At 40.3% G+C, this 12,343-nt stretch overlaps 1 protein-coding gene across 1 annotated transcript in view; it reads right to left on the reverse strand.

Annotated features, from left to right (window-relative positions):
• Positions 1-12,343, reverse strand: part of cacna2d4a (calcium channel, voltage-dependent, alpha 2/delta subunit 4a) — a 108,494-nt gene that overhangs the window by 17,205 nt on the left and 78,946 nt on the right. Inside the window, 1 exon segment of the mRNA XM_034200846.1 lies at positions 1,124-1,185. Coding sequence (XP_034056737.1) covers positions 1,124-1,185 — 62 coding nt within the window.

Consider the following 12,343-nt stretch of genomic DNA (forward strand, 5'->3'; position numbering starts at 1 on the left):
TAGCCTTTGTTTACTTCCGTTTCATAATGACATCACTATGTAACACTCACACTTATATTGGCTAGCACTCCAACACATTGTACGTGATAGGCTAAGGGGTGGGACATCTACAAGCAGTTGACCAATCACAACAGAGCCAGCCAGCTAACCAATCAGAGCAGACTGGGCTCTGTTTCAGACAGAGGGTGAAAAGAGGTGCTGCAGCACAGGCAGTAGGAGAACAATAAAGAGCTTTTTGAACATTAAAGCATGGAGACATGTCCCAGTAGAGGCTCTGAATACAAATATGAACCTGAAAATGAGCAGAATAGGGCCCCTATTAAGGCAGGGAAAGTGCTTCTTTTAAAGTTGGTTGCAGAGATATGGAAAACACTGCATTAAGCCTTATATTAAACAAAGGATGAAATGCTTTAAGTACCAACTAATGGAGCAGAGAAATAACCTATAATCATCCTTGACTCCTTCTCATATAGTAATAAATCATGTCAGAATGTCCTGGTGGCCTAAAGGGACTTTCCTGAATATAGGACGGGGGCCAAAGGAGTAAAACCCCCCTGAAGCAGACAGTGTATCCATCAACAGAGCCGTCTCCTCCTATTAGAGACTCATTTATAGTTATTGTAATAACTCAAATGTGCTCAATTATAGAATATAAATTATAATGTATTTACATAGTAAACATGACAAAGCCTGTCGATATGGTTGCACAGATGTTAACACTTTCAGTTAACCGCAGACAACACAGCAGAAGTTGGGTTTAAGGGGAGTGTTATTTCCCAGTTACAAAATAAAACAGCATGATTGTGTTGTTTCTATTCCGCTAGCACTGTTCAATATAACAGCAAACCAAAAAGACATCAAGTCTCTCTCATTAGTGCCAGTGTACTGCTGCAATGAACTTGTTTTATAGTGGGCATAAAAAAGTAAAAACAAACAGCTATAAATCTGCGATGGAAAAAAAAGCAATACTGCTCTGATCACAAGGTTTAACAACGCACAGTGGAACCTGACGTTCATGATTCATGGGTTTGTTTTTTAGATGGATCCAATACATCATGTTTTGAGAGCATAACGTTATTAATAGCTGACAATTCATTAAATGGTGATGAAGTGATGTCCTCACCTGTGCTGCAATGGCCCAGAATTTAGACTCCAACACATCCAGAGTCATCTGGATACCGATGGCTGCCAGAAAGACAGAGAGAGGGGAATTCATGACAGTTAAATAGACCAGTACATAAAAACAAATAGAGTAGGGCTGAACGATTAATCGATTTTAAATCGAAATCGCGATTTGAAATGATGCAATTATCAAATCGCAAAGCCTGCGATTTTTTATAACTATTTTTTTTATTTTACAATTTATTTATTTTTTAACAATTTTTTTTTGTTTCTTCTTGAGTGTAAGTCATCCACACCAATCAGAAGTGCTGTGCTCCACATGTACCAGCCATTGTTAATCAATCAGAAGTAGCCCATGATAGAAGGTGATAGACAGATTGATCCAATCACCTGCCAAGTGCTTCTGAAAGTGCCTGCCCTTTCCAAATGGCTTCCAATGGAGCTTTATGGCACATTTCCACTGCAGCGGGGTAGCCCCGTTTAAGCGTCCCTAAGCGTCCTCGCTCAGGCATCGGGCTGCCTCGCTGGCCGTCCGAGGCCGTGGCGCATTTCCATTACAGTTTAGGACCTGGGGTAGCAACGCAGTGTAGGCGGGGCGATCGGCTTTGTTTTTGTTCACATTTCGAGTTGTTCCGTCGAGCTCCCGCTGGATTTGATCATCCCCAATGAGATGTAGGAACGTCGTCACCTCCTCGGTCGACCACGGTGTGCTTTTCTTATTAGACGTAGCCATTTTTGTAGCTCATCCGTTTACAAAATGCTGTTTATAAAAATGCTGCAAGCTTGCTTCTAAATATATATGCGACGCTAGGGATGAACTCGCGCGCGATCTTGTGACGATTCTCTCTGACCAATCAGCAGTCGAGAGTGTTGACGTCACTAGTTCAGCCCTGGCCCTGGTCTGATAGAACCACGATTTTATGGGGCCGGAAAAAGTACCCGCTGGCCGGTACTAGGCTATATGGAAAGACCACCAAAAACTGGCCTGGCCGCTTGAGGACGCTTAAACGGGGCTACCCGCTGCAGTGGAAATGCGCCATTAGATGGTTTGGTGAAACAAAGCATCTGAGTCAGGTTAGTACTGCTCCATCACGTGTTTCTATTACAGGGTGAATCTTAAACTGAAGCTTGACTTTAAAGCAACCCAACGGAAGTTTCATGTAAGTTTAGTTCTTTCACTCGTAGCTCGGACTGTGGGGGTGCTAGAGACGCGAGCACGTTGATACGACCTTCCTAGCCGGAGATATGGCCGCATTTTACAATAAACTTCCGTTGGGTCGCTTAAAAACAAATATCGCAATTCGAATCGCAATCGCAATATTTGTCAGAAAAATCGCAATTAGATTTTTTCACAAAATCGTGCAGCCCTAAAATAGAGTCAAATACATACGTTTGAAGAGATGTTAAGCAGGAGGATGGGAAAGGTAATATTATTAGAAGATAGATTGGAGGATGTGGCAGACCGGCATATTTACAGTATTTGCATTTTCTTGTTTTAAGTGTTCGTTAATGTGCATTGTCCCTGCTAAATAAACGATTCATACAAAATAAAGAAAAAGAAAAAGATGTAGTGTTTATACTTTATACTATATCATCAGAGATCATGGCTTTAAATCCCAAAGTGCCTCACTTTCCAAAAGGGCAAATCACTGCAAACATTATTAGCACCTGCTGATAGTGTCATGGCAACGGCATAGAGCCATGAAGAAAACAATGTAAACCACCTGTGGCTACGCAGCAGGATCCTTCCAGTATTTGTTTTTATTGCACTCTCTACCTTTGTATCCATTTTCTATTCTTGATATTAAAAGGTTTGTATGCTTTCAAAGAGATTTGACATTTGATACATTTTGATCACTTTTCTGTATTACTTTTCATGCTTGACAAAAGAAAAATGATTCACACAAATTAGAGTTACATATTTCACAAAATAAAGAAAAGTATATATTGTGTATGCTAAGATTGTGTGACTAAATATATATAATTCTTCATTTCTGTATAATCTTCACATAATTCTACTGACAGGTTTGTTGTGCAGCTTTCAACCAAATCACACTTCCGTCTTCATCAGCGGATTTTTGTTTATCCATATGATTAAAAGCTAATAAGTGGATCTGTCTTATTTTCAAGTTCAAGGACATATTTGATACAGAAAAATCTGATGAATGTAGGCTTCATGATGCTACAATCACTTCTCTATGATATGAAGACTGTGGTACAGTGGTACTGTAAGGTCAATGTAAAATAGCAGATTTGATAGAGAAGTAATATACCAGTAGAAACATATATATAGTATTAGTAAGAGCCTTGATGGTCATAGATACCCTGCTGTGATCATATTTTCCGTTTAAGTAGAGGCTTCTTTAGATGTAATGGTTGTAGCAGCAGTTTTATAATGCAGACGGGGGAGGGAGCTTTACTTCCAGTGGTTTAAAAGAAAGAACAGTAATGAGCTGATTAATGTCCCAGGGTGGGAGACGGTATCTCTCCCGGCTCTCAGGCTGGAGGAGTGGAAGAGGACCTGCTGTACGGATCAGCTCTGCCTTCAGAACTCAAATGATGAAAATCCTTTTACAGTTGGTGGCCTTCTGAGCCTCAGTACCACTGTGTGAACTGACTATTCTTAGACAGTGTGTGTGTTTGTGCACCAGTAATGTGTCTGTCCAATCTGCCCACAACACAGAACTCTAAGTCACAAAACATTAAGCCAAGAATTAGTGTGTGTGTGTACCTGTTACACACACACACACACACACACACACACACACACACACACACACACACACACACACACACACACACACACACACACCACACACACACACACACACACACACACACACACACACACACACACACACAGGCGGAGTGATTACTTGTGTCAGCTTAGGGCTGTACGTCCATCAGTATTTTAGTCAGCGTGGTAATGCAAAAGGGAACTGTAATTGCGTAAGTTCTCACTGCACACATACTGTATATACCCACACACACAACAAACACGCACGCACACACACACACACACTGCGAGGGGAAGATATGACACTTCATATTAGCATCAAAGATTCTCCCAGCGTGCTTTTTACAGGCACACAGGGAAAGCCTCCGCGATGCTCACAATACACGTAGAAAACACACATGGTTGTACACACACTCACCTCCCCCTCACACAACTCGCACATATAACTACACTAATTCCAAACCACACACGAGTACACCGTCGTTAACTATAATTATTATTATGAAACATATTGGTGTAATGGAGTCAGGTAAAAAAGGTACTTTATTATGGGGGAAATTTGTTTATGGGTTGGTCCTTTTTAAAGATGGTTGCAGCGCGGAAATGGAAAATTAGGGGAAAGGCAAAAAGAGTGTAGAGAGAAAGAGCTGCACACTTGTTTTGATAGTTGAAAATAGATTAAGATGAATCCATAGCAGTGAACATTAAGACTGCAGTAGTTGCGTTACATTGTTGTTGTGAGGCTAAATAAAAGAAAACCAATAGCTAGGCATTAGGAAAAAAGTATAAAGAAAAACTGTATAGGATACCCTTGAAAAAGGTCAGGCTAAATGTATAATATGCACATTAAGAGCAAAGACTTGGTAAATGGTCGGGGATATTTCCTTTTAGTCCATAGCTATAGGCTGAAAAGTTTGAAAGAGTTCACTCAATTATGCTTGTAAAATGCTATTAGCTGATGAATTATAGATTGCTGGGGGTAAGAATAAACCATGAGCTGTATGTCCCCATAGGAATCAGTCTGGACATGATAAGGAAAAGGCCCGAGGGTGTGTTTCAGTCTGTATGCATGTTTGGTGTGTGTGTGTCATGGATTCAATCCAGTCTTTTGAAAATCAGTTGTGCTGCTGATGTGTGCCTGTAATCACTCATGTACACAGAAAAGTGACTTTAGCTGATTGGGGAGTTCTTTATCTTGTCATACAGCTTATTCAACAGAGTTTTAGAAAGTGTTCAAATCCATCTTCTAACAGCTATGGAAAATCATAGAGATGCTGGTTTTAAATAATGTGGATCATTCTGTGAATATGTATCTGAAACACTTTTTCACATGTGATTTTCCATTTTGAAGAAGAAAATAAATCATGTAAGGATGCAAAATCAGCCCCCTTTCATTTGTACACAAACAAAGGACTTTAAAGGTGGTTTTATATGACATTTGTGACATTTTTGTTAGGGTTTTTATTAAACACCTGTCCTAATGTGTCCCCTGAATAGTGTAGTAACCTTGAAGTCGTCTGCCTCGTCCATAATCTCAGATCAAGTGGTGGAAGGCCATTATGGAGGGCAGCAGTAATCTGCCTTCTCTCCCTCTCTGAGTTGGAGGCTGATAGGCCAAATCGAATTAAAGGCATCACACTGATCCCTCTATGTGTGTGAGTGCGGTGTGTATTTGCAGCAATGGATGTTTTTTTCTGTAATGTGTGTGCACAGCTAGAAAGCATTTCTCAATGTGTGCTAGTTTGCATACAAGTGTGTCAACAAGATTGTGTGTGTGTGTGTGTGTGTGTGTGTGTGTGTGTGTGTGTGTACGTTTGCTTGTGCTCGTGCACACTCACAGTCTGGAGTGCAATTAGCGTGAGCTGTCAATCACATCGGAGTGCGCTTTCAACAGGAAATTAATTAATGAGGAAATAAAGAAAGAAATTGAAGCAACCAAAAACCGGAGTTAATTGGTTATTACACTAACGAGATAGAGGGATGAGAGACGGAGGGATGTGAACGATGGAAGGAGAGACTGGTGGATAAAAAGATGGAGGAACAACGGTTAACAGACTCAAGTCTTACTGCATTGTTGTTTCAAAATGTAAATCATTATACATGTAGTATTAGATAAGTTTCACTGTTTTTTTACGTCATCAAAACGTAGCCTTTCTATCATTGTATAATTCAATGCAAATAAAAAAGTGCCCTTGATGCTCTAAAGATCAAATGTACTCTAATTTAAAAAACTGATGCCTTTGCAACCCTGTTTTAAAAAGATGGTGTTATATACTATTCATTTGGAATAGCCAATACATTTTGAAAGAGAATAATTCTTGCCTGCCTGTTGCTTTGTATCACCAAGAGTGATCATAATACATAACATGCAGCAGCAACTAAATAATATTTCTAGGAACCAATGCTATACTTTCCTGCCACTAAAGTGTAATGTGATGAACAGAGACACAGGGAAAGGTGACGCACATGCTGGCCGTCTGCTAAATGAGGCAGTGAGAGTGTCAAGTGTCTGACAGACTGTGGAGAAAGAGATAAGGGTGATGGAAAGAGAAAGAATAGAAATATCAATCAATCTATCTATCTATTTATCTACCTGGTTGAAACAGAGTGTGGTGGCCGTGCATTTACACATTTATTACATGGTTTAGCGTGACTATATATGTGTTTCAGAGTGTGTGGTGTGTCAAGGTGGCACAGGAGGTCAGCTCGAGTTAAATGACAAGAGAGCCGGCCGGCCGGTGGTGATGGGTCCCTTAGCAAGGCTCTGGAGTCGAGGCTAAATGTACTGTACTACACACACACTCTCACACACATACTCAAGCAGTCAATAAATGAACCTGGCTCTGGTCCCCAGGCACAGAGGGGGGACGGAAAATAAGGCCACCAGTGGCGAGGTAATTTCATTGTTTTATTTTTTCTCTTTCACACACGAACACACAATATACCAAAAACAGAAAGAGTGTTGACTGCAGTAAGGACACATTGATATTAAAGGAAATGATGAATTGGGGTGATAGTATCAGGTGGCCCAGCTGGAGAGAGCATGAGGGAGGGATGAAGAGGGACATGAAGGAGGACGGGAAAGGGAAAAGATTAAAGGCAGAATTGATGAAAGAGGATGAATTGAGTTTTGTTTCAACCAAGCTAGGTATCAACAAAAGAGTCCAATGGTTGTGTGTGAGCATGCATGAGAGCATGTGTGTTTCTATCACATAGGTATGTGTGTCTGAGTACTGAGACAAGAAGGGGTGGGAGGTGTGGAGAGGGAAAAAAAAGAGTGTGTTTTAAGAATGTGTGTGTCTTCATTTAAAATTCACACCTCATTTAAAAAAGATAATTTTCGTTTGTTGCAGCTTTCTATTATTTCTGTAGTCTTGGCCTTCACTCCTGTTACAATAACATTGTAATTACCAAGTCACTGCTAATTCAAAAGAACGTTTTAAATCTGTGTTACCTATGACACACCCTGGAGTACACTTCTACACTCTCACTGCAGCGAGAGGAAAACCACAAGAGGTCAGCAAAAAACGTATGTTAATGTTGTATTAAGTGACTTTTTCATTCCTGAGTGTACAGACATTTCAGTTTTACCTACATATTATGTGGTGTACATAATCTTCTTATTTTTCATGCCTCATCCAACTACAAAATGTGACTTAGTTTTGATGCAAACTATGATGGGATACATGCAGCGTGATTATGTAACAAGGGACACACTGTACACTGAGGCTATTGAAGTGGAATTATTGAAGCCTTGTACTCGAAACACAATGTCTTTGTGTTGCATAAATGTCTACACAATATGATCAACAGGGAAGCATTTTCTTATCTGTGTATGCATTTAAAACTCTGTACTTGTGTGTGTTTGATACAACAAGGAGTTACTGATTCATATGCATCGTGCATGTAGCTTGACGTCTCAGAAATTGAAATAACTGGGGATAACAAGATGACTGTGTATTTGAACGAATGTCAATGTCTGTCAGTGTTGCACACCGTTGAACACACAAACACAGACAAAGACACAATCAAACCAGAGCAAACATTGCAGAGATTATAGCATTCGTACTTTAAAATGTCACTTCTGTTCTCTTTGTTTCCCTCAAAAACACACAGGCATATAATTATAGCTTTTATCGACAAATGTCAAACATTCATCAGGAAGATAGAATAGAGTGAGAGGGAATAGAGAGCATTTGTTGTCTCTTTTCTACCGGATATTTATTCTCCTTCTTTCTTTTATCCTCTTTAATATGTGACTGTTTGACCCTGAGAAACTAAATCTCCCCGCTCAAATCTCATGTTAATCTTAACCCCACTATCCGGGTTTCCAATGGTGTAGACATCTGTCACCAATACGCCGCACACTGTAATCTGCCTCTTCATTCTGTTCTGCTTAATCATGTCCTTTGCTGTTTTATATATAGTTGATATAGTATGTAAGGTTAAGGGTAAGGCTATTGGCAGAACTCAAAAATGAAATACAGCATTGAAGTTCAATATTGAAAATTAATAATACTCGCAAACATGACAGTAATGTCATGTCAGGATATAATATGTATATTATTGTATTGCTCCGTTATACCCTGGAGTTATGCACATAAAAGCTTTTCCTAATGCATCTGTTGGAATTGGGTTTGGTTAATAAGGTGTTTCAATAGCCTTTGTGGAATTGTCTTACTCCCAAGTTCTCCTTGTGTGAGAGAAAGGTATTCTCAATTCTTCAACTTCATATGCAAATTCATAGCAGAAGGGCAAATTATTGATCCCAGTGGAGTCAACTGCCAGTAATGCTAGGCTACATAAATATAGAGTGAACAGTACAGCCTTCTTTTCTTTATATCTAAAAAAACCCTTATCAATTTTACACAAGTAGATACAGTAATTAAATAATGTTTTTGTTAGTTTTGTTGTCCTTAAGAACTGGCTTCGGTTTACCTCTTCTTGTGGGCAAAGTACATTTCTACAGTTATACCGCACTCTGGATACGAGCATCCTTTATCTGACTAATTCTTCCCATCCCACATAGACCCCGACAAAAAGGATACTCACTCCACAAACACATAACTGAGTGACCACAATTACTGTTTGTTTTGCCCAAAAGCAGCAGTGCTATGTTAAAAAAAGCCAGAGGAGCTCCTATTACTTTGTGATGGGGAGTGTTCAATAAACTGATGTTGCCAGGCAACAAACACTGCTCCAGCCAGTATCAGGAGATATGGAAAACACTGGTTGAGTGCTCAGAGAGAAAAAGGTTTAGCAACAATTGATTGTAATGATAGAAAACCTTGACAAAAACACAAACGCATGTACATATACACAACACAGACTCTCAAAACAGTACACACACATCATTTCATTTCAAACCTTTATTTAGACAGATAAATCCCATTGAGATCATTGATCTCTTTTTCAAGGGAGACCTGCTCAAGTAGTTCCACATGAAACATAACAACATAAATAGAACAACAAAAGGACATCATACAGCATCATTTACATAATTATCCACATAAACAGGTACCAATAGCTTCCGATTGAGTAGCATCCAACCGAGCTTTAAAAACATTTAGTGGCACCAGATTGTTCAGTTTCCATTTAATTTGCAGACTATTCCAAGACAGAGGAGCTGCGCATCTAAAAGCTGTCTTCACTAAGACAGTCCTAGCAGTTGGCACATTTAATAAAACCACAGCATTCGATCTCAGGCAGTAGCCACTTACACTTTTCCGTGAGATCAGGGAGCAGATATAAGATGGAAGTTTCCCTAACAAGGCTTTGTATATAAAAATGTAACAGTGACTGAAAGCAAACCAGCCCTTGCATACAGGGTACAGTGATAGGTTAATGCTTTACAGTTTGTCACAAATCTCAGTGCACTGTGATACGCAGCATCTAACTTGACCAGGCAATTGGCAGGTGCATTCATACATCAAATCACCATAGTCCAGCACAGGTAAAAAGGTCACAGTGACTAGCCTTTTCCTGGCTTCAAAAGAGAAACAGGACTTGTTCCTGTAGAAGAAACCTAGTCTAACCCTCAGCTTTTTAAGCAGGTTATTGACATGAAGTTTAAAAGTGAGACAGTCATCAAGCCAGATACCAAGGTATTTGTAACAGGTAACCACTTCAAGTTTTATTCCTTGCGTAGTTACAATATCTAAAACAGGCTCTGGTGTCTTTTTAGCTTTATAAAAGAGCATTACCTTGGTTTTATCAACATTTAAAAGAAGCTTTAGTTCAGAGAGCTGAGTCTGAATAATGTTAAAAACATCCTGTAATTTAACACCAGCCTCCTTAATGGAGGGACCTGCACAGTACATCACGGTATCGTCCGCATACAAATGTAAAGTAGCTTCATCCACATTTTCACCTAAACTGTTGATATATATGGAGAATAAAAGTGGACCTAAAACTGAACCTTGAGGAACACCATTAGCAATGTTTAACCACTCAGAAGACAGCCCATCAAAATGAACACATTGGGACCTTTCAGCTGGACATGCCTATACTGAGTAGCCTCTGCTTTAAAATGTGATGATCGACGGTATCAAACGCGTTTGAAAGGTCAATAAATAGGGCTGCACAACTCTGCTTATTATCTAAAATACTCGCCACATCATTCACCACTTTCATTGTGGCAGTGATGGTGCTATGTTGCTTTCTGAAGCCTGACTGATGTTTAGACAGGATGTCATTTGTACATAAAAACACCTTTACCTGTTCACTCACTAGGCGTTCAAGAACCTTAGCCAGAACTGACAACTTAGAGATTGGCCTATAGTTATTTAATAAGGTGGCCTCCCCTCCTTTTAGCAAAGGCAGGACATACGCTGACTTCCACAATTTTGGAATTGTGTTAGTGCTGAGGGAGAGGTTAAAAAGAGTAGTGAGAGGTGGAGCAATACAATCTGCAGCTATCTTTAAAAAGAAAGGTTCTACATTGTTTCCCACAGATCTGAAATATACTTGTGGTGGTAGTCGAGACGGGGGATGCTAGTGGAGCACAGCACACTCATGAACTGCTCGCCGGAGCCTCGCAGCGGGGTTATTGCGGACCGCATGAAGCGATAGCGGAGCGAACAGGTAAAGGAGGATCGTTGTCCACTAGTTAATCGATCGTGGATGGTGTCGTGCTCACGGACGAATAATTTCTTTTTTACATATTTTAGCGGACGTTAATATAGCCTACCTGGGCGGCCCGCCCAAGTAAAGTCTATGTGTGGGATGCACATTCATCCACGCACAAGTTAGGAAATCCTACCTGTTTCACTTTTCAAACTGGTGAATAATTTAAACTGACCTCTAACCTTAAACTTAACACCAGTTGACTTTTGGGACAAACTGGAAAGAGAGGCGCGTACACACGCATGCACACACACGCACGCACACACACCTCTGTGCTGCAGCTTGCTAACCTCAGAGGAGTCGCGAGAGGCTGCACTGACATCACGTTACCAAAGCAACAGGCAGAGGCTCGAGATTGGACGAAAGCGTGATGACTCAACCTCCCTCCCTAGAAACTCACCATAATCCCTCTCTTTCTCTCTCTCTAGAAGTGTCTCTCACTTTGTCATGCGGAACTTTTTGAACGTCAAAAATGCGGACAGAGGGGAACGCACAGGCAGAGCCACATGATATTTGTTTTTAAATTAAAACCACAGAAATGGTGTCGGCTCGGACTAACTAGCTTTGAATTAAAAACACAGGTAATGCATTCACACAAGCAAACAAAATGAGGCTGCAAATGTGTGCTTAATGATCCGAGAAACAGGTAACACGTTCCCTGTGGAGCAAGCACTAAAAGACAAAATACAGCTGTGTGTTTCTTACTGTTGAAACTGGTGACTCAGCTGAAAGTGGACAGAGGATTGTGTCAGGTCAGCGTCCTCAAAGGTGACAGAAGAGAAGTGACAGAGTGTTGAATCAGTAGTCTGTTTCTCTAAGTGCTGTTGACATTGGGTATATGTATGTGCAGACCTTTTCAAGTTGGCACATCCTACCTTAAGTTAACCTAGTTTAACAGCCTTCTTTAGCAGGCCTGTTAGAGGCACGCTCACTAAATCATTCATAGTGGAGACAGGGACAAACATGTTCCTGTGTGTGCGTGCGTGTGTGTGTGTGTGTGTGTGTGTGTGTGTGTGTGTGAGAACTTGTGACTGCAATCTGCTATGCTCTTGACTCTGTTCTGAATGTTTACATGGTAGCTGGTGCTTATCACAGGGCTCTTTGCCACACATCAAAAGGGAAATTAAGTGGCGACATTTTGAGGCAGTAGGTGTGAAATTCAATTACCTGCTCAATCTTTAATAATGTGAAAGGAGATCAACATGGCACTGTGTGTGTGTTTTTTGCTTTGTTTAGGGGTCACTTCTCTTTTATTACCTCACTAATCAAATTATAGAACGACAAGTAGTAACTCAATGTTAAAGGAATAGTTCAACATGATGGGGTCATGATGTCTGTCTTCTGTGCAGTATGTCCAGT

The sequence above is a fragment of the Gymnodraco acuticeps genome, unplaced genomic scaffold (assembly GCF_902827175.1).
Source record: "Gymnodraco acuticeps unplaced genomic scaffold, fGymAcu1.1, whole genome shotgun sequence".
Lineage (NCBI taxonomy): Eukaryota > Metazoa > Chordata > Actinopteri > Perciformes > Bathydraconidae > Gymnodraco > Gymnodraco acuticeps.